Below are 20015 nucleotides of genomic sequence, written 5' to 3' on the forward strand. Positions count from 1 at the left end.
ACCACTATCAACTACCACAAGAACCGCCTTCGAGGAATAAGACCAATGACTGAACAAAGATGTGAATACATCAAAATATGATTGGATACAAATCATGTCGCTCTTGAGTCCAGCTCTGGACTCAAACAAAGTTAACCACGCCCCAAGAGGGTCCTGTTAGGGGAAGAGAGCCAATGAACGCTTTCTTGGAGGATTAAAGCAAGGAATATATTAGCCGAGACACAGAAATGAGGTCATGAATATGTCCTATTGGAAGCGGAGACCGAAGAACGTCTAATAAAAAATGATCCAATCATAAAATATGAAGAGGGATAGCTAATCTCATGATTGGTAAGAAAACAGCGACTCGATGTGAAAGAGGACGGTTCGCACCAGAATAACAGAACAAGTAAATCCACACATCTGTAGTAATTACTATGTCTGTATTGTCTCTGATCTGAAGCACCATATGCTGTATCTAGTTAAAAATCTAAAGAAATCCGCTGATTGTTTCTTGTGGGTATGGCGAAAGAAGTGTTTTAACAGAATATTTCTTAGAATGCGCGGTTTGGACAACCTGTGAGAGTCTTTGTGCATGCCCATAGTCCGTGTGCGTCCACAGCTAGAGAGAGGGGGAGAGAGAGGGAGACGATGCAGGGAACATTATACTGGTTTCGCAGATTTTAATAATTGCTTACATAACAATCACAGATGGGTGGAAATGCAAAGCAGAGTAAATGCATGCACTCATTTTACATACAAATATCGCGTACAGAAACACACAGCAACAATACATACAAACGCACAATATAGTCATGTTTACTATGCCACTAAAGGGAATGCTACTGATCACGGTAGACAGAAAACGCGGTAAAAACAGACAGTTCGTTATTTCTTTCTTTACTGGATTTGATTTCTAGAACCGTATGTTTATCTGTTTTAAAGTGGAGTGAGTAGGTGTCTGGAGCCAATAGTGTATCTGAGGAGGTCCGTAACGGTGCACAAAAACGAAGAGACAAGTCATACACTGTAGCCCACAAAGGAGGATTGGAGAAAGGAAAGGATAAGAGCTGGTATATTGTGCTTGGCGCCATTGGTCTGTGCTCCTGAAACAGATAATAATAAAGATATTACAGTGTTCATTAAGTCCATATTCCGTTCTGCGAAGCACCCTAACTGATACTGAGACTACTTTGGTAAAAACACACGCGCGCACACAATAATTTTAAAAAATGTACATGCCTGCCCTTCTGTTCTACGGGAATATTCCCATAGATCACTCATATGACTGTGACTTAATATTAATAACCGAACTGTAACCATACTTGAGGAAACATTTTGGCAGTAATTGTTTTATCAATACTACTTTTTTGCTGGGGGGGGATTCCGGAATCCTACTTGTCATTCATATCTCCATAGACACTAGATCCACACAGATCCAATTGCCTGGATTATCACACAGGGAAAAACAACATATTCTTTTTTTGATGCTTACTGGTTTCTCTCCTTTCTCCGTAGCTTTATGTACTGTCTGAGAGTGACAGGCAGCCTCTTTAGATGGACTGCTATTTAACTTTCTATATTTGTGAAGACCAATTTGCACTGGAAAGGTGTAATGAGAAGTCATGAATATGGTCTAATCTCTGATCACAATTTACTTTTTAATTCCTTTAGACTAATGAGAAAATATAGAGCGCGCACACACACACACAGGTGTTTTACCTTGAGTTATTTTAGGAGAAGAAACTGTAGAGATACGAAAAACCAACTATCCCCAGAATCACGCAACACAACATAATCATCATTTTCTTCTGCAAAGACAAAGGAAGAAAGGAGAAAGCACAAAGAGAAAGGACAAGACAAAGTTGAAGAACATAACAAAGGAGAGGGAATTGGTAAGGAGAGACAGAGAGAGCAAGAGAGAAAGTGTGTGAGAGAGAGAGAAATAAAAGGAGGCTTTTTTTCTTTTGTTAAGGAAATTAATAGAAATTGAGATATGACAAATAAACACCCCCAGCCTCCTCCCACCACCCAGACAACTCCACAACAGGAAAATCACAGAGGTAAGACAGGGTTTTGTATGGAGGTGTGTGTGTGAGAGAGAGGGAGAGAGGGAGAGAGAGAGAGAGAGAGGGAGAGAGAGAGAGAAACCCTCACTCACCATCCAAAAGAAATTCATTTAACAAAGCATATTTCTATTCAACACTGTGCAGGCGATGCCCTGTTACTAAATACAATACATTTACCATTATAATATCTAACCATTCGGCTCGTAGGTAGGTTTTGTTCACACTTACTCAGCACAATCAAAAGACCTGAAGTCCAACATGATATAACTGTCAAGAAATCACCATTCTCTCTCAAACACACACACACACCCCTCCCCCCTAAAGAATTCAAAACCCAGGAGCCAGCATCATCAGGAAAGCAATTACAAAACATAAAATTTCATTTATTTTTTCATTATTTAAGTCTTTGGTATTTACGTAAACAGTAAAAGTGACATTTTTAACTTAAGTATAAATTCCTTCAAAATCTATGCTTCACTGATCGAAGAGGACTAAGAGAATTTCTGATTTGTCCAATCATTTGGTTAGCATCCCCATGGTTGCCAAAACAGATCCAAACAAAAACAAAATGAACACCAAAGAAGAGAGACATTGCACATCAAATTCAATATCATTATTAAACGATTCACTTAAGTTTGTCCACATTAGCATGGGCATCAGTCAGACAATTGATTCTGTATTCATCACAGGGTAATGGACATGTGACAAGATCACGGCTTTATGAAAAACAGGGGGGGAAATGGCAAGAATGATGGAAAAGAGGTTTGTGTGCTCAGAAATGTTGATCTAAATACATCTAAATGAAAAAATAACAATAATAAGTTAAAAATTAAAGCCACTGTGTAATGCCAAGGTCTCTTTTTTTGCATGTGTGCTACAATTTAAGTTGTACAGGAAACTGCTCCCATGTGCACTTCCTTTTCAGTCAAGTTCATCAGTGTTAAAATCTTCCCTGTATGCATCTCCTCGTGTGTGTGTGTGTGTGTGTGTGTTCAGCATAAGAGTTCCCTTTGTGTCCTACATTACAACACAAGTTCACATACAGTTTAAACATTTGCTGTTGTTATGACAACCAGAACAGTCCATGGGATAAAGGGTTGCAGTCTTGGTGATGGAGAGCAGGTGGAGGCAGGTGGTGACGGGCAAAGGAGATGTAGTGCTTGTCCGTCACCTCAGCTCCTCGTTTTCAGGAACAGAAGTTGAAGGAGAACAGGACACAGTCTGAGGAGGTGGGGGAAATTTGAGGAGGAGACTGGAGTGAACTTTAAATGGTGTAGGGGGGATTGGCGTGGGAGTGGCAACAGAGGGGCATGGCCTCAGAGCGTCTGTGATAGGATGATGGCCAGTGCAATGAGAATTAGCACAGCAACGACCACGCCCACAATGATCATCTTCTACAAGACAAAAGATAAAAACAACTGTGAGGGATCAGAGAATGAAACATCAGTGAACATGTAACTAAAATACACCACCTCACAGAACCCAGGAAAACCCAAAAGAACCTGACAGCACCCAGTAGACCAAAAACGTCCACATGCAAATGTCACGGGATAGAAATGTTCAATAACCATGTCCTCACACCAATCAGATCAGCACATGAAGGGTTAACAGAGGGCTGTACTAACCAAACTCTTTTACCAGTCAAATTTACGTTTTCAGTCCGACAGATAGGCCAACAATCAGGGCAATCACTGCCAGCACTGCCAGCACTATACACACTATAATGATCGTTTTCTGTCAAAAAACACACACACACACACACACACAGTATCCCATGAGACAAAACACATTAAATGCCAGCATGTACAGTTATCACTAGTTTAGTGGAATGACATCACAGAACAGGTATTATCTCTACTTTAGTTAATTCACATCACAGAACAGATGTAATATTTGCTCATCTCAGTAACAACTGACTCAATATCTATCTACTGATATTAGCAAACAAAAAGATTAATAAAACAACCATTCATTTAGAAAAGAAGAGAAAAGAAGAGAAAAGAGAATGAGAGAAAAGAAAAGAGAAGTGTGTTCATGAAAGGAGTTGAGAGTTGTTGTGCTTTTACTCTGAAAATGTTAAGGGTGGTAAAATACAAATACAAGTATAAACATAAGTTATTGCACATAATAGACATATGGCAACATAACATGAGCACTGCTCTCTGGGATGTGCAGTGTCCATGACTGCGTGCTCATGTGTCCTAAGCCGAGATGGAAATCAGTTAAAGGCTTTGACCACATGGGGGCAACATTCTCCTACTACACCTTAGCGAGAATGACACATATTTAAACAAATGGTGTGTGTTTATCTTAGCAGAACAGAACAGGAAGTGTGGAGAGGGAAATATTTGTTGGGGAGAATAAGAGAAGGTGAACTTTTGTGTGATTGCTTGTACGTGTGCAGGTGTGTGCATGACAGAGTGAGACTGCCTGTTAACAGGTACACTGCTCTCTGACTGGGTGGTAAAAGAGGGCGGGGCCAGAGAAATGGTCATAACATGGCTGGGCTGGGATGGGATGGGGTGGGGTGGGCTGGGCTGGGGTGGGCGGGTCCGTTTGTCTTAGTCACTCACGCGCCGTGCCTCCTGCTGAAATTTGGCAGCTTTTTTAGTGTCCGCCACTGCCCGCTCCACAAAGCCCACTGACTGGTCCATATTACTTTCAATTCTGTCAATCATGCCACCCTAGCATGGGAGATGAGAGGGCAGGGCAAACAGAATAGACAGAGCAGACAGAGAGAGAGAGAAAGAGATGAAAGAAGCAAAGAGAGAAGGAAAAAGAGGGAGTGCAGCAGAACAGACAGACTGAGTTACAGTTTATTTGAGTGAGTTCAGTGAGTGAGGGAGGACCGTGTGTGTGTGTGTGTGTGTGTGTGAGAGAGAGAGAGCAGACTATTATGGCTGAATTCCAGTACCTTCCGTGCGCTGCTCTGATACCTGACTGCCTTCTTAGTTTCAGTCTTGGCCACCTCAACGTGATCGACTGCTTTTGACACATTCACTTCTATGTTATCTATGATATCACCCTGAAAAAGCAGACATAAAAATATATACACATGACTTAGACACAAATTACATGCACACAGATATAAACAAACACACGCACACACAAGAAGACACAAACAGACTGGCAGCGATATGTTCCAGACATCTCTGGAGAAGAGAGCGAAAACAGAGCAGTCTTACCTCTCAAAGTTTTGTGTTTCCTCAGAAAGCATTTTGTCAACAAAGGGAAAGTGGACACTGATCAGAGCAGGGCTAACTAACATGTGTCCCAGACCATACAGTTTTATCAGATTGGTTTTCAGAGAATGATTCAGATGCGTTTTTTTTGGGGGGGGGGGTGTTAATGAGGTGATCCTCACTAAAGGGAGCTCTACAAATGAATTGTGTTAATTAGAGGAGAGAGACAAAGAACAGAGTGTTGTGCGAAGGGAGAAGTTATGGGTAAGGTTACACTTTAAACTAACAATCACTCTCCATGAACACTCACACTGGAGACAAAGGCTCTGATTGGCTGTTACCTGGACCAATCACACACAGCTCAGGAGCAGCACACCAGGAAAGATTAAAGAAAAGAACACAAAGGAAGAAGTACTGAAAGTGTGCATGAGTGAGAGAGAGAAAGAGAAAAAGAGAAAGAAAGAAAGGGTGGGGGTGAAATTGAGATAGAGAGAGAAAGAGAGAAGTTAGGAACAAGCTTTGGAATGAAATGAATGAATAATGAGTAAATGAATGAATGAATGAATGGATGAATGAGGGAATGAAATGTATACCTGGCTCTCCACCAGCATGGCGATGTCTACAAACATGTCGTGCAGTTCCTTTATGCTGCTCTCCAGACGGACTATGTCTTTGTGTCGTGCTTCTATCTCGTTTAATGCCTGCTTCGAGATTCCCGAGTCTACAATCTGTTGAAAATATTCAGAGAGAAAGAGAGCGAGAAAAAAAACAAGATAACAAGGGAGAGACAGTTAAGACTGTATTAAATTAGCACCACTCACACTCCCACTTGTTCACAAACACACGCACATGCGCACACACACACACACACACTCACACTCACACACACATTACCCCTGCTGTGAAGACAGCTGCATTCCCACCCTCCAACATTTCCTCAAGTTCTTCATCTGTTGTGGCTCTTCCAGCTTCCAATAGACAAGACAAGAGGAAGAAAGGCAAGAGGGGAGGCGAAGACAGACAGACAGACAGACAGAGAGGGGGGGCAGAGAGACACAGAGTGAGAGAGATAAGTGAGAAGGAAAAAAAAAGTGAGTGAGTCAGTTAGACACTTTTTTTCACCATAGGCAAAGAGGGGAACACACGGGGCCACTAGACAAAGCGGAAGATGTGGATTTACAAATAAGACAAAAAAATCTCTCTGACTGTTTCAAACGCTTTCATATGTGCAAATGTCAGAGGAATCTGATCTTAGAGAATATTCTACAAATAAAGGCAAAACAACAGTACTATAATGATAACAATAAAAATAATAACAATAATAAGCAGTAATAACGTTTGAATGAGGCTTGACTCACTGATCTCCAGTTGCCGTTGGATTCGTCCTTTACTCTTCTCTCTGAAATCCACTTGAGCTTCATTATATTTGGTCATCACATCCACAAACTTCCTGGAAAGCACAGCATGCTGGGACGAAGAGACCGAACAGAGAAGCATGTGAATACGGCATCAGTTGAGAAACAGAGTGTGTATGTATGCATCAGTGTGTGTGTGTGTGTGTGTGTGTGTGTCTGTGGGGGAGGGGGTGGTTGTTTGTGTGTGTGTCTGTCTGTGTGTGTTTTATATCCTCTTTGCCAACCTGTGATTTGCGTATCCTCATATCAGCAGACACTCTTTCTTCCTCCCCAGTCTCCAGGTTCCTTTCGATCGCTGACAAACACAATACAAACACCATAAACGGAACAAAAACACAACTGGAACATGAAATGAAAATATGAAGAGTAGAAATCCTTTTTTTGAGTTTACTGTTATATACACCACACATCCACACTGTTGTGAGAACTACACAGTGCTACACAGTAAATTAATGCACCCACTCTTGAGTTTGTTGCGAGCATTGTTGGCCATTTTCTTAATGTCATTAGTCAGAGCTTCCAGGTCATCTTGTGTTTCTGAAGAAGGAAAATGAAGGAGAGATGAAAAACAATAAGAGGATATGGAAAAAGAAGAGTGTTTCCATGGTTAAGAAGGGAAAGAAGACTGCTATTAGGAAGGGAATGTTTCCCATCACTACCACAACTTTTAAAAATGAGGCACCAGAACACTGGACATGACATGACATTACATCCATGAGTTTTGATCTTTTACTCAGTCACTGAATTTTCTCATATTCAACTCAGCATTCGGTTGCGACTGAAGAGACAATGCTCTCAGTGATCAAAACCAACAATAATCTGTCCTCTCGTCTTTAAAAACCAGCACAAGAAGGTTGTTTACATAAAGAGTGATTAGAAAATTTTGACTGGACTATCAAGGCTACATCAGCAAAGTCAAGCTTTTTACATCTTCACAAAGAACAGTGAACGTCTACAGAAAGGTCCTGTCCAACCTGGCCAATGCAGAAAGGGGAAACGACACTGTATGCAGGTCATGAAAGGTAAAAAGGCCATTTGCATACCAACACAATGAATGCAGCGTTGACAGAGATATTCAGAGATATTTATAACTTCGCGTTCAGACACTAACAATGAGGCATCTTCTCCCGATCTTAACCAGGGAGGTACTCTCTCCTTGCCTGTCTTCCATTTTTGTTTGCTAATATCCATCGCCCCCAACCTGAATCCAACTCCACTCTCGCTGATTTGTTTGACTCTGCAGGTTCATCACGCATGGCCACGCCTTCTCACCCACAGGGCGCATGGGTGAGAGGAGACTCTGTTCTGTGGTCAGCAGAACCATTACACGGGCATCACACAGCGAGAGGAAAAAGCACAGGGCCTATGCAGTTTACCCAGGGCCTGAGTGGGCTGTTAAAGACTGGACATGACCTGGAGTAGAACCCAGCACAGCCGAATACTGCTGTTGCCATGGAAACAATCTCTGCACTCTACACTGGCTGTCACGTCTCCACACATTAGGACTGCACCTGACCAGGATGTTTGGCTGATGTAAAGAAAGTTCTGTGTGACGACCACAGGGGAGTGTATATGCACCAGAGAAGGAAAAAGCCAAAAAACAGATTAGATTAAACACTTAAAGCTATTTCCGCTGTACTCTAATGACAGTTTTAACAGTTAGTGTTTTTCATGAGAATGTCCTGGAAATGGAGACAACTTCATAGCAGTGAACTCTTACAAAGGTATTGTGAATGTGACTTATCGCAGAGGAGTTGGTCGGATGGTCCGGATTCCAGTAGCTTTACCATTCTGACTGTCTGCCCTGTTTTGCTGTGATCAGCTGAAATCAACAACTAAAACTCGCAGACAAAACCAAGGTCTTAAAATGTCTACAGGTTATAAATCTGTGTGTGTTTATGAGCCTATAGACTAATATCTGCCTTTGTGTGGCATTTGTTAATGCATGTGGTGTGTACATATAAGTGTGTGTGTGTGTGTGTGTGTGTGTGTGTGTGTGAGTGGGGGGGGGGGGTGTCTTGGACTTACTCTGGTCTGATGTCGGTGCAGACAGGATAACTGAATACAGTTTTTTCACCTCGGCCACGTTCTCATCAATCTTATCAATACTGTTCCTGATATCCTCAATCTGACACACAGACAGTAACAGCAACATTAGATTACATACATACATTACAGTGAAAATCTCTTTAAAGATCTGGGCAAAACATGTACATCCATGAAACTCAACTTTGGATTTACAGCATTTAGGGTATACACTTATATGCATATATTTAAAAAAAGTAAAGACTGAAGTAACATTCAAGGATTAAGTGTCTTTGTATAACTTTCCAATTAAAAATATAATACATGTTTCCACACACGCACATGCACAAACACAAACACACACTTTTACACACATACCTGGGAGAAGAATTCGTCCATGAAGGCTGCATTATCCACAGCAATCTCCACATCGTCCGCGTCATCCGTGTCACACGTCTGTGGGAAACACAGACACATCACACCCAAAACTCAGACAACAAACCAACCAACCGTTTATGACTGTCAGTACCTGCTGGCAGATACTATCACGTTCCTTCCCGCCATAAACATATGATAATATAATGTGGTGTCCCCAAGTTTCAACGTTAAGACCACTGTTCTTCCTGTATACTGCAAACCTCATGAGTCTTTCATTTCGCTGTCATAAAAACACCTACATGCTTCACACCATCTCAAAATATGAAAATCTACTTATTTTATTTAAAGTACTTTTTGACTTTAATCTACTTTAACTAAAGTAATTTAACTTTGCACTGCCATTTCCAACTGAGGATCACTATGCGATCTCTTTATTAATCTGGAGATTTTATCTGACTCAAAACAAACGTAATTAGTTCAGCAGATTTGAGTAGTCCCCCCCCCCACCAACCCCTCTCTCTGTATCACTCATTTTTTTTAGCTCTTAGACAAGAAAAGGGACACTCTCTCTCTCTGATGTCCCCTTTGTAAGAGAACAAAATGAATGAATACTCTCCTCAGAACCGACCAAGGGGGCTTCACATGGTGTAATGTCAGATAGCATAAAGGTAAGGAATCAAGACAAAAACAGACATTAACAATAAATATACCCACATTATTTATTTACCATGACAATGGACTAACTGTTGGATATCACCACAGATATTTGTAAACTTCAACATGGAAACTGGATGGAGACGCCAGGCTGTAGTCTCCATCAGACGCAGCATGTGGACAACAGCAGGTCCCTGCGTCAGACACTGAGAGTACTGTGTCATTATGGAAGTTTTATCTAGATCAAACAACCACCGTCACACACAGCCAGTGTACTGATAATCAACGTTAAGCAATGTTATAATAAGCTTATCATTATGGCAGTTACAAGATGTCAGCTATGAATGATTTGAAAAGAATAAAGTCCAAATCTAGTGACGCACAGTTTCCATATGGAAAAGACTCACAATATTTTCAGTGATGATGACATCAGGCAAATTTATACACACACACACACACACACACACAGAATATCCTGGATGCTTGTTATTACATCTTAAGTTTTCTTGTGTTAACTGTGATAATATCCACTACACAGCATTGTCTTGTGATTCTGTGTACTGCTGAGCCAGGCACCTTGTTGCTTGTTGCAAACTGATCCCCATAACAACTACCACCGAGCCAGTAACTACAGACAGAGCAAAACCACTCCTTTTTGCTGATTGGTCTTTTGCCGAGTGTTTGGTTTGTGTTGGTAACTGAGGTAAGTAGAAAATAGTAGAGACATGACTGGTGATACCGTTTGGTCAAACCTAAATTACACAGACCATCATGTCAGGAAGCCAACATTATGAGGACATGTCAGCATCAGATTAGAGCACTAGTGTTATAAGGACAAACCCACATCTGTGTCTGCTCATACACCATAAGGATGCTTGTGTCTGTGTCTGCTCGTACACCATAAGGATGCTTGTGTCTGTGTCTGCTCATACACCATAAAAACGCTCAGAGGCTCACGCAGGTTATACAGTCATTGGCTGTAGACTGTCAAATTCAAGTCTAGCAAAGGACTCGGGCGAAAATACAGTGTCAGTTCCTGGAGTAAAATTTCGCAGTGAGCACTGACCGTAGACCCACTAACTACAGGGGCCCTGGTTTCCCCTCACCATCAACTGTATCACTAATATCATCTTCACTGCAGAGCACAGATGCTCCCTGCCACACTCCCCATGAGCTGTGCCTCCTGGATGGAGATATAATCAAGGGAAGAGAACTGTGGCTCATATGATCAGCCGGTAAAATCATGGTGTGGGTTAGCTAGTCTCAGCTAGCTGGATAAAAGCCAGTGCAAGAAGAGGTAGCGGCTGCAGTCATTCAGGCATTGACAAGTAACAGAGTCATTTCCATACATACAGTACAATGGCCTTCCCCTGTTTCTGCATCTCCTGTTTTCCATGACATATTTTTGCAAAAAAAAAAAAAGTCCTGGAAAAAGGAAACGCAGAAACATATGAGGAAAAGTAAGCATGGCAAAAGAGAGAGAAAAATACGTGGAAAGGAAAAAATAAAGCGATATTCAAATCAAAAAGCATTGTATTGCTGTATAACCCCATCTTTTTTCAACTTAGTTTCTAGTTTATTTCACCTAAGGCCGTAAAAATCGGTCTATATCCAATTAAATTTTGATTTATGGACTGATTCTCCTCACAGTAGTTTCTATTTCTTGATTTATTAATTGATGGTAAACTGTGGTTTATGCATTTCTTTTTGCTTTTTGGATTTAAATTTTTAGGTGTATTGCTTTCCATGTCGTCCACAGGAGTGTATTCTGTGAAAGCACTGTAGTATTAAAGGCAGGCTAATTAATCATATGCATTATATAGCAACACTGAGCTGCACAGTTGCCTGACCATCCTTTCCCAACAAAATCATTGTGTTAAAGAAAATGATTCACTTTTTTCATTTTAATCACTAACTTAACAAGATAATTTCCTTACAAATTGCTGTCACATTTTTCACTTGACTCTCTATCAATATTTTATATGTATGCAAAAACAACACTGTGTATATATTCTTGTATATCCCTGTATATACTTATGGTTCAGTTTGTACTTTGGTCTTTGGGCCACAGATAGCTTCATATTATGGTTCACCTTCAAACTGAGCCAACTCCAAATTGAAGGTTTTCCTTCTTCAACATGCAAATTTATAACAAAATAATTAATATAATACATACAGCAATAAAGCTTTTCAAAAAAGGGAATGAAACAAGAGTAATCTTCAGTACCTGTTAAGGTACCTCTTATTGAAAATGAGTGTAAGAGAACTAGGCTAAACAGTTATTCTAAACAGTTTTATACCAAACAATTATCCTCTCCATAATATATATACACAACATATACATATACAACAGTGGTTGTAAACGAATTAACAGAGAGAAACCCACACATACTACACTGGAAAAGCTGAAACAGGCAGATAAGACTGTGACTTCCTGTTACAGGGGGTGTGTGAAAGAGAGAGAGAGAGAGAGAGAAAGAGAGACCAGTGTAGCAGTTTTAAACTGTCTAACCACAAGTCTTTATCCCTGTGCCGTGCAGAGTTGTAAGGTTTGTGTTAAATAATGGAGGTGCTATGTACACTGGGCATTTTTCAAAACGCCACAGGGAACATTCATATACAGCACAAGCATGCACACACACACACACACACACACACTCAGTAGTCCTGAAAAGTTCAGGTCCTGGGCTGTCCTGCTGTAACAGCAGTAGTCTGTCTGTGTGTGCTCTTATAAAATCTACAGCACACACAACAGTGGAACAATGCAGCCCCACCAACAAGTCAAACATTACAAAGAGAAGGACAGTGCAGGAGGGAGGGAGCGAGAGAGAGAGAGAGAGCGAGAGAGAGAGAAGATACAATTCATAATTCAGGCAAACAGCAGATTTCCTGAGTGTCATATAATCAGGTCAAAACCAGTTCACAAGAAACAGCACTATTCATCCAAACTAACACCTCACCTTACACTCTTAACTCCTGCTCTCTCTCTCTCTCACACACACACACCACAACATCACAACCCCTCTAAAGCACGAAAGCACAGAAGTTGTCATCTCATTGTTTCTCCTGTGAAAGAGTTAAACTCCTCTATGTAAAACAATTCTGAGTCATTCCCCTGTTCTATGTAAATAAGGCACAACCATAAACACACACACACACGCTGAGTTCCTTTAACACACTTCCTTCTCCATGGTTACCTGCTAGAGCACTCAGGTGACAGAATAAACACGTCAAATTTGGACTGACAGGGGCCTAATACCACAACAACAAATCCACAAAACTCGCAGACCTACACAGCTTCACCTCAGGAGTCTCGCTCTCTCTCTTTCTCTCTGACACATACACATACACACATACAAACACATACACACACACACACACACACACATACACACACACACACTCTTTCTCTCTCTCTCTCTCTCTCTCTCTCTCTCTCTCTTAAACACACACACACAAAATCCTTACTAAACAGAGGACTTTATGACAATTGTTACTTTGTGTCTCTCACTGTATGGAGATTACAGATCCTAGTGTGTTTTGGGCCTTCTAAGACAGCTGGGTTATGAGGGGCATAATGTGACATGGACACAAGTGAGAAAACATGCTACCGCTTACCACATCTATAATCTGGATAAGAAACCCCCATCCATCTCTCTCTCTCTCTCTCTCTCTCTCTTTCTGCCTCTACATCACCGTCTACCTCCACTCAAGGCTTGTGACCCCACTCCCCTCCTCCCCCTGCCCTAACCAATCCACCCTGGTCAGCTGACCAGATCATCTGCCTGCCCTGCCATGTCACACACGTCTGCTGATTTATACCGACACTACAGCATTCTGTGAAAATATATAACCTTTACAGAACTGTCTCCCTCCTCAACATCAAAGGACTTCACTCTTTTACTCGTTTACAGAATGCTGTCTTACTTTCCAAGATTACTTTGAAGTACAAACACAGTTAAAGAAACACACACATCACACACACATGTACTGTAAGTATGTATGTATGTATATAAAATCATAGGGATCCCTCGGGGGTAGTCTAACATAAGAATGCAAGTCTAAGGACTCCATGTTGTCTGCTGACGTACTTAATTCCCCCACAGCCTCGCAAAGTCGACTGGACATCACCTTTTTCTCCAAAAAAAAAAAAAAATTAAATAAATACTTAAAGGGGAGGGAGTCACAAAATCAAACCCTGAAACTACACAGAGGAGGAATTACGCTTTAATCTGAACACTGCACTTACCGCCTTCAGCTGCTCCAATCGGTCCTTCATCTCTCAAGTTGTGTACTACGAAGTCTAAAAGGAAATAAAACGAATTAAAGGTTTTGATCCAAAACCAACTGATGTAAACTATTTATTGTGCAGCTAGCTGAACAGCCAGCTGTGGAGAAAGAACTCCGCCGTCAGTGAGTTCACGATCTATTCCACCAAACTCCGAGATTCTGCTCTCACAGCGCGAAGTCCGGGTACTCCACCAATGGTCCACACAATATGGCTGCTATGTTCCAAACCCGTAGTTTTTTCTCCACTAAATCTATCCGTTCAGGGGATTAAAACGACAGTTGTGTGCAGCTCGCTTAATCTCCCTCTCTCTCTCCCACAGTAATCATTCTGAAGCGCTCCCTCGGCTCACGCATGCTCGATTTCCTTCACTTTTAGCAAACCACAGCACTTTACGGACATTGAATACGCCCTAGTGAAGGATACCTGGGCTTCTTTGACTGCTTCGCCGTCTTAAAGTGAACGCCAGCGCCCAGAAGTCTGACCACCTGCACGGAACAAGTGTGTGTGCGCGCGCGTGAAAGTGTGTGTGTGTGTGTGTGTGAGAGAGAGCGAGAGCACATTGTTATATGCTACGTGACTTTTACAATTCCCAGCTGCTTAACTGGTCAGTAACTGCGTCTTTTCATGAGTAACTGCACGCGAGTAAAATAGTGCAAGGTAATATTCTTTCTAATAGGCTATAAGGACTGACTGTGGCAGGTCTAAAGACCGATGTGGTGGGTCCGATACCTGCGCACGAATATAGAGGCACTCACCGCATAGGGTCTCTGTGAATGAGCTTGCTGAGAGAGACCGGGTCAATGTGTACAACTCACTCCATCACCCGTTAAGCACGAGAACTGCTACTCATTAACCAAAACATCACACACTCTCCACCTCTGTTCCTGGTAAGCCGATAAGGAAATACGCCACAAATGACCACCGATGGTTCGCCAGAGAAGCCTTGTGTGTCTGCGAGAGTGTTTATGATTAGTAATATCCCCTGATACTTCGGGAAAATACATCCAACTGTGCGTGACATATACTAAGCAGGCGACTCTGGTATACGTTGGATTGAGAACGACAGAGGGTCTTGGACTTCTCATTAAAAAGAAGAAAACAGATTTAAAAAAAAAAAAAAAAAAGTATATAAGGTCTTGTCATATGTAAAATCTGGGATATATATACGTACTAGTGCTGCATTTGGTATGTTATACTCTCAATAGTCCTAGACCATTTGACCGTAGACATAACTACAGTAAAGCGCTTGCGCCTCCTGGTGGAGTTTCGGCCCAAAGACAATTTAACACAGGCCAGGCGGGCCAGCTTTACTGGGATAACAACCTTGCCTTTCTTTAGAGGCAAATTCCCGATGAACTGCAATATTTTTATGATCACGAACATTAATATTTTAGAAATGGCACTAACACTACAACATATGAAAATCAGCTAATGCACCTTTTTGATAATGCTTTATTTTTTCGTTATGTTTTGTGTTGTTTGTTTGTGGTTGTTAGAGCTGGAGGGTATTCCAGAAAGCGAGTTTAGTGAAAACTCAGAGTTAGTTAAGCAAGTAGTAAAACTCATAATGGAAGAGCCCTATGACTTTGTTTTGCTAGGAGAATGAAGCAAGAGGGATCTTCGATTAGGAGATTTATTACTTACTCTGAGTTAACTAACTCTGAGTTTTCACTAAACCCGCTTTCTGGAAGACCCCCCAGGTGTCTTTTTGCAGACTAACGGCATTCCCAGCGCACAGCGCATGTGATCTCGAGTGTGCGGAGTATTTCACAAAGCGAGTTCCCTCAGCAGTAGAGCGCCAATCAAAAATCAAAATGGTCTAATAAGTATCATCATTAGCTGTTCTAATGCATTCTTGACTTTTAGCTGGTTAACGGATCCTGTTTCGTGAAACACTTTCTTGTGCAAAATGCAAAGATCTACACGCCTTATAATTTAGTTTTCGATTCTAATACCCCGTTGTCAGCTGATTAATATTAACATTAAAGCAGCATAAACCGTGATATCGCCTTCCTTCCCTTTGTCGATTAACAAATCATCGGTTCCGCTATGGCTAAATTAAATTCATTGCTCTGGCTCTTGATGAAGAGCCTCTCTCCCTAACTTATGTTCACCTGAAATCATAAAAATGAGGAAGAATTACATCCGATGACACCATCAGATAAGATATTGACTAAACATGGTTTGTTCGTCTCCTGTATTTGCAATATTGAACAAAATGTACTTTATCTCATGAAAATATACCGATCATATTTAACTGTTTTCGCCGTTGAAGCAACTTACAGCACTTGCTGTGAGATCGTAACCGAGTAAAAAAATAACAGTCGCAAATTTCTTTGTAAAAATCTTAACAGTGAACATTCTCTGGACCGAATTTTCCACTGGCATTTCAGCCTCCAACTGCAGTACTGAACATGGCTCTAAAACCCAGGCTCATTCATCAGCTTACATTAGGTTTCTGCAGTACAGCCATTCAAACCTTTCATTAGTTTCCTCTGGAAACCACACATGCAGCCTACACTATTTTAAGGTTAGCTCATGGCTTTCACCAACCACAGGGTCAAATAACTCATGTTCAGGGTGCTTACAAACACCAGTGTTACACTGTGTATTGGAATAAAGTCCGTTATGAAGATAGCCTTTTCACATTCCAAATGCTGACTGCGTGTTTACAGGTGCTGAAGAAACGTCTGGAGCTGTGGTTCCAGCTATTGGAAATTCAAAGGTTGGTTTCAGGAAACCCCACCATTTTTTTTTTCACCAGCTTTCACTCCGATGAGATCATCATACTTTCTTGCAATCTGAAGAGGGGAAAAATGTTTTTGCACTGAAAGAAGATCAGACATATTTGCTATATTGAGAATGTTTTTATTCAAAGTTGTTCTCCAAGTGCTTGACGCCTTACAGAGAGATTAAGCCCTCGTACACTCAGCAAACTGCTCTTACACCTCTGAGTGTGTTTACGTGAGTGTTGAGTGGTGTGTGTGTGTGTGTGTGTGTGTGCGTGTGAGAGAGAGAATGTGTGCACTGTGGCATTATGTTAATCCTGTCTACACAGAAAATCAGAGAACCACACAACTTTACTTATTTTTCAGTTCGAAACACAAAAACAGAAACAAAAGTTGAAAAATAAAAATATCTGCAATGGGGTTTTACAGTAAAAGGGGTTTAAGGGTCAAACTTTGTTGCCAGGGGCAACTCCACAACACCCTCCACTACAGAGAGAGGTCACAGGTTAAAGGTCATCATCCTCATCTGGCAAAGCTGTTTCTGAAGCCACCTGAGAGAGAAACATGAAAATGCGTCACATCAAGACCAAACCAAAAACATACCAAGAGACCTGTGCAGTCATCTTCCCCACACTCAAACGTGTGTGTGTTCATATGGGAAACATACTGATGCTGGAAGTGTACACTTACTTTCAGGTCATGCTCGTACTGTGCAGCAAGTGAGGGATCCATGGCAATTTCAGGTGGGGCAAGGGCTGGCATCTCCACAAACTCCAGGTTGGGGTCACCAATCAGCTTCCGCGCAAGCCACAGGAAGGGCTTCTCAAAGTTATAATTACTCTTAGCAGAAATGTCGTAGTACTGAAAGAGAGATAGAGAGAGAGCATTAACACGTTGAGATTAGCACTACCTAGAGAGAGTCAGGTGTGTGTGAAGAGCAGGCTATGATGACTGACAAAACTGTAGACTGTTCTAGAGCAATGCTTGTCAGGTCCAGCACGCTAAGCAGTCAACCCCTCGACAACTACAGAAAGAAAGGAGAAACTGTGCCATTCTGTGGCAACGATAATGTCCATGGACAAATTAGCATGTGACGTACCTGTAGATTCTTCTTGCGGTGGAACACGATGCTCTTGGCCTTGACCTTCCTGTCTTTGATGTCCACTTTGTTACCGCAAAGCACTATGGGAATGTTCTCACACACGCGCACCAAGTCACGATGCCAGTTAGGCACATTCTTGTAGGTAACTCTTGAGGTTACGTCGAACATGATGATTGCACACTGAGCTGAGAAGTAAAAAAAAAAAAAAAAAAAGAGGGGAAAATGAGCACCGAGTGATCCTACACACTACAGACTAGCATATGCAGACATCTACACTGATCTGCACTGTACCCTGGATGTAGTATCCATCTCTGAGGCCACCAAACTTCTCCTGACCAGCTGTGTCCCACACGTTATATTTGATGGCTCCTCTGTTAGTGTGGAAGACCAAGGGGTGTACCTCCACTCCAAGAGTGGCTATAGAGAGAGAACACAGATGACTACAATACCACATCCACAACTCATTCAATTTAAATGTTTAAAGGACACTCTGCACTCAAGATTTAACTTGATGTTTAGTCATTCAACTCAAGAGTGATTCAGCATCACATTTCAGTCGAGTTTCTCAGCATGCCTGTGAGTGAGAGTGTGCCTCAGCAGTTGCCATTGTTATAGAACACACTCACCGACATATTTCTTCTCAAATTCTCCAGTCAAGTGTCTCTTAACAAAGGTGGTCTTCCCTGTACCTCCATCCCCGACCAACACCAGCTAAGGGAGGTTGAGAGTGAAGTTAACGGTACCAAACGCGACAGACTGACTATTTCCATTAGTCATTACACAAGCACAAAGCGCGTTAGTATGCGTGTGCCCCTTTAAACTTGTACCAGTAAATTTTAGTATTTTAAAACAGAATGGGCAAATAACAACTTTAGCGGCAGTGATAAGATCTGATAGTTACTTTAAAGCGAAAAGGATAGAAACCTTAGTGCGGTACCTTAAATTGAACCTGTGGTTCGTTCTCTGCCATTGTTGGAGCTGTCTTCGTGTCGCGATGAGACTGCGGGAAAGAAGGCGGGAGGATTAGCAAACTCACAGATAGCAATCACAGTAAAGTTAACGTGCCGAGAACGTTCTAAAACATAATTTGGAGTGGAAGGGCCTAAAATTGCTTCACCATCGCGCAGCATTACTCAGTAACAGGGTACAACTTGTTCTAGAAACGGACTCAATTACATAAGCGATCTCAACATTTTCAGCGTCTGTTTACACCATCCATCAGTTAATCTAAAAGATACTTAAAAATGCGGCCTGACAGGTGACAAACGAGACAGAAAAATAAAGTATTTTGTTCAGCGTTAGCCTTTAGCACTACAGACGTGGAGTGCGTCGCTGTTGTGGTGGCTATACGCCATGTCGAGCTGCCGCACTTTTCTAGTTTCGACTAGAACAAAATCCGTCCACCACCAAAATCTCTTCCCTCGCTAACTTGCAAGCTAGCACGTCTAACATTGTTTCTGAAATGCATAAAGGTGTGTGTCGGTCGAATGTAATTACAAAATTATATTACTATCAACCATCAACAATTCTGACCACCTATGAAAAATACAGACAAAGCAACCAGACAAAATGAGGTAGCATCCCGCTGGTCCAAAAGCTAACAGTAAGCTAACTGCCTCAGCAAGCCTTGCCACTCATGATGCTACGGTGTTAGCACGTACGCGACCCAAAGTTCTGAAAGCCATTAACTTTCTATCAGAGGTAATTCAATATCGTTTTCCCAACATACATAAACTTAAACTTTATATAAAGGTTTTCTGATGTTCCTCTGGTTGTTTAAGTTACTGCTGCGGCAGGATTTAGACTAGCCTAACATTAACACTTGCGTTCCGCACTCACCGGCGCTGTAGAGATATGGTAAAAGACCAAATGGCTGCGCCCGCGCGGGATTCAGCATGGGTCACATAAGCACTTCCGCCCCTACCACGTGATATATAAATCCCCGCGGTTGAATAAATTACGTCATAGTGTCGTTTGGTGTGGGGGGTGGATTAAAGGCCCGTATCTTCGCTTCGCCCGAAAAGCACACTTTATTTCTGCTATATCTAGTCAATAATGTGGTGTAGTCAAAACATAACAACAAATGAACATTTCTCACAGCGTATTCATTTAAAAGATTTTATTTCTCCAAAAATACCACTATTGCCCTTTACATTATAAGTCTTTGAACTGTTGTGCGTTTGTGTGTTAT

At 41.6% G+C, this 20015-nt stretch overlaps 2 protein-coding genes across 3 annotated transcripts; both read right to left on the bottom strand.

Moving 5' to 3' along the window:
* Positions 1-1712: 1712 nt before the first annotated feature.
* Positions 1713-13981, bottom strand: stx3b (syntaxin 3b). Of its 2 annotated transcripts, none has more exons than XM_030770462.1 (10): positions 13952-13981; positions 9049-9126; positions 8674-8773; positions 7108-7182; positions 6870-6940; positions 6589-6697; positions 6125-6198; positions 5824-5958; positions 4622-4732; positions 1713-1790 (listed from the first exon to the last, which is right to left on the bottom strand). In XM_030770462.1, the coding sequence occupies exons 1-10, from the start codon at positions 13979-13981 to the stop codon at positions 1713-1715; spliced, it is 861 nt and encodes a 286-aa protein (XP_030626322.1). The 2 variants fall into 2 exon arrangements, with proteins under 2 accessions (XP_030626322.1, XP_030626312.1); XM_030770452.1 differs by lacking the exons at positions 1713-1790; positions 4622-4732 and adding exons at positions 3346-3442; positions 4963-5073.
* Positions 13982-16840: 2859 nt separating this feature from the next.
* Positions 16841-19740, bottom strand: ran (RAN, member RAS oncogene family). The gene is made up of 7 exons (XM_030770475.1): positions 19664-19740; positions 18762-18824; positions 18451-18535; positions 18116-18241; positions 17822-18009; positions 17413-17583; positions 16841-17273 (listed from the first exon to the last, which is right to left on the bottom strand). Exons 2-7 carry the CDS (start codon positions 18792-18794, stop codon positions 17229-17231), a joined length of 648 nt encoding a protein of 215 aa, XP_030626335.1. The 5' UTR covers positions 18795-18824; positions 19664-19740; the 3' UTR covers positions 16841-17228.
* Between the last annotated feature and the right edge of the window lie 275 nt (positions 19741-20015).

This window comes from Chanos chanos, chromosome 1 (genome assembly GCF_902362185.1).
Source record: "Chanos chanos chromosome 1, fChaCha1.1, whole genome shotgun sequence".
NCBI classification, from domain to species: domain Eukaryota; kingdom Metazoa; phylum Chordata; class Actinopteri; order Gonorynchiformes; family Chanidae; genus Chanos; species Chanos chanos.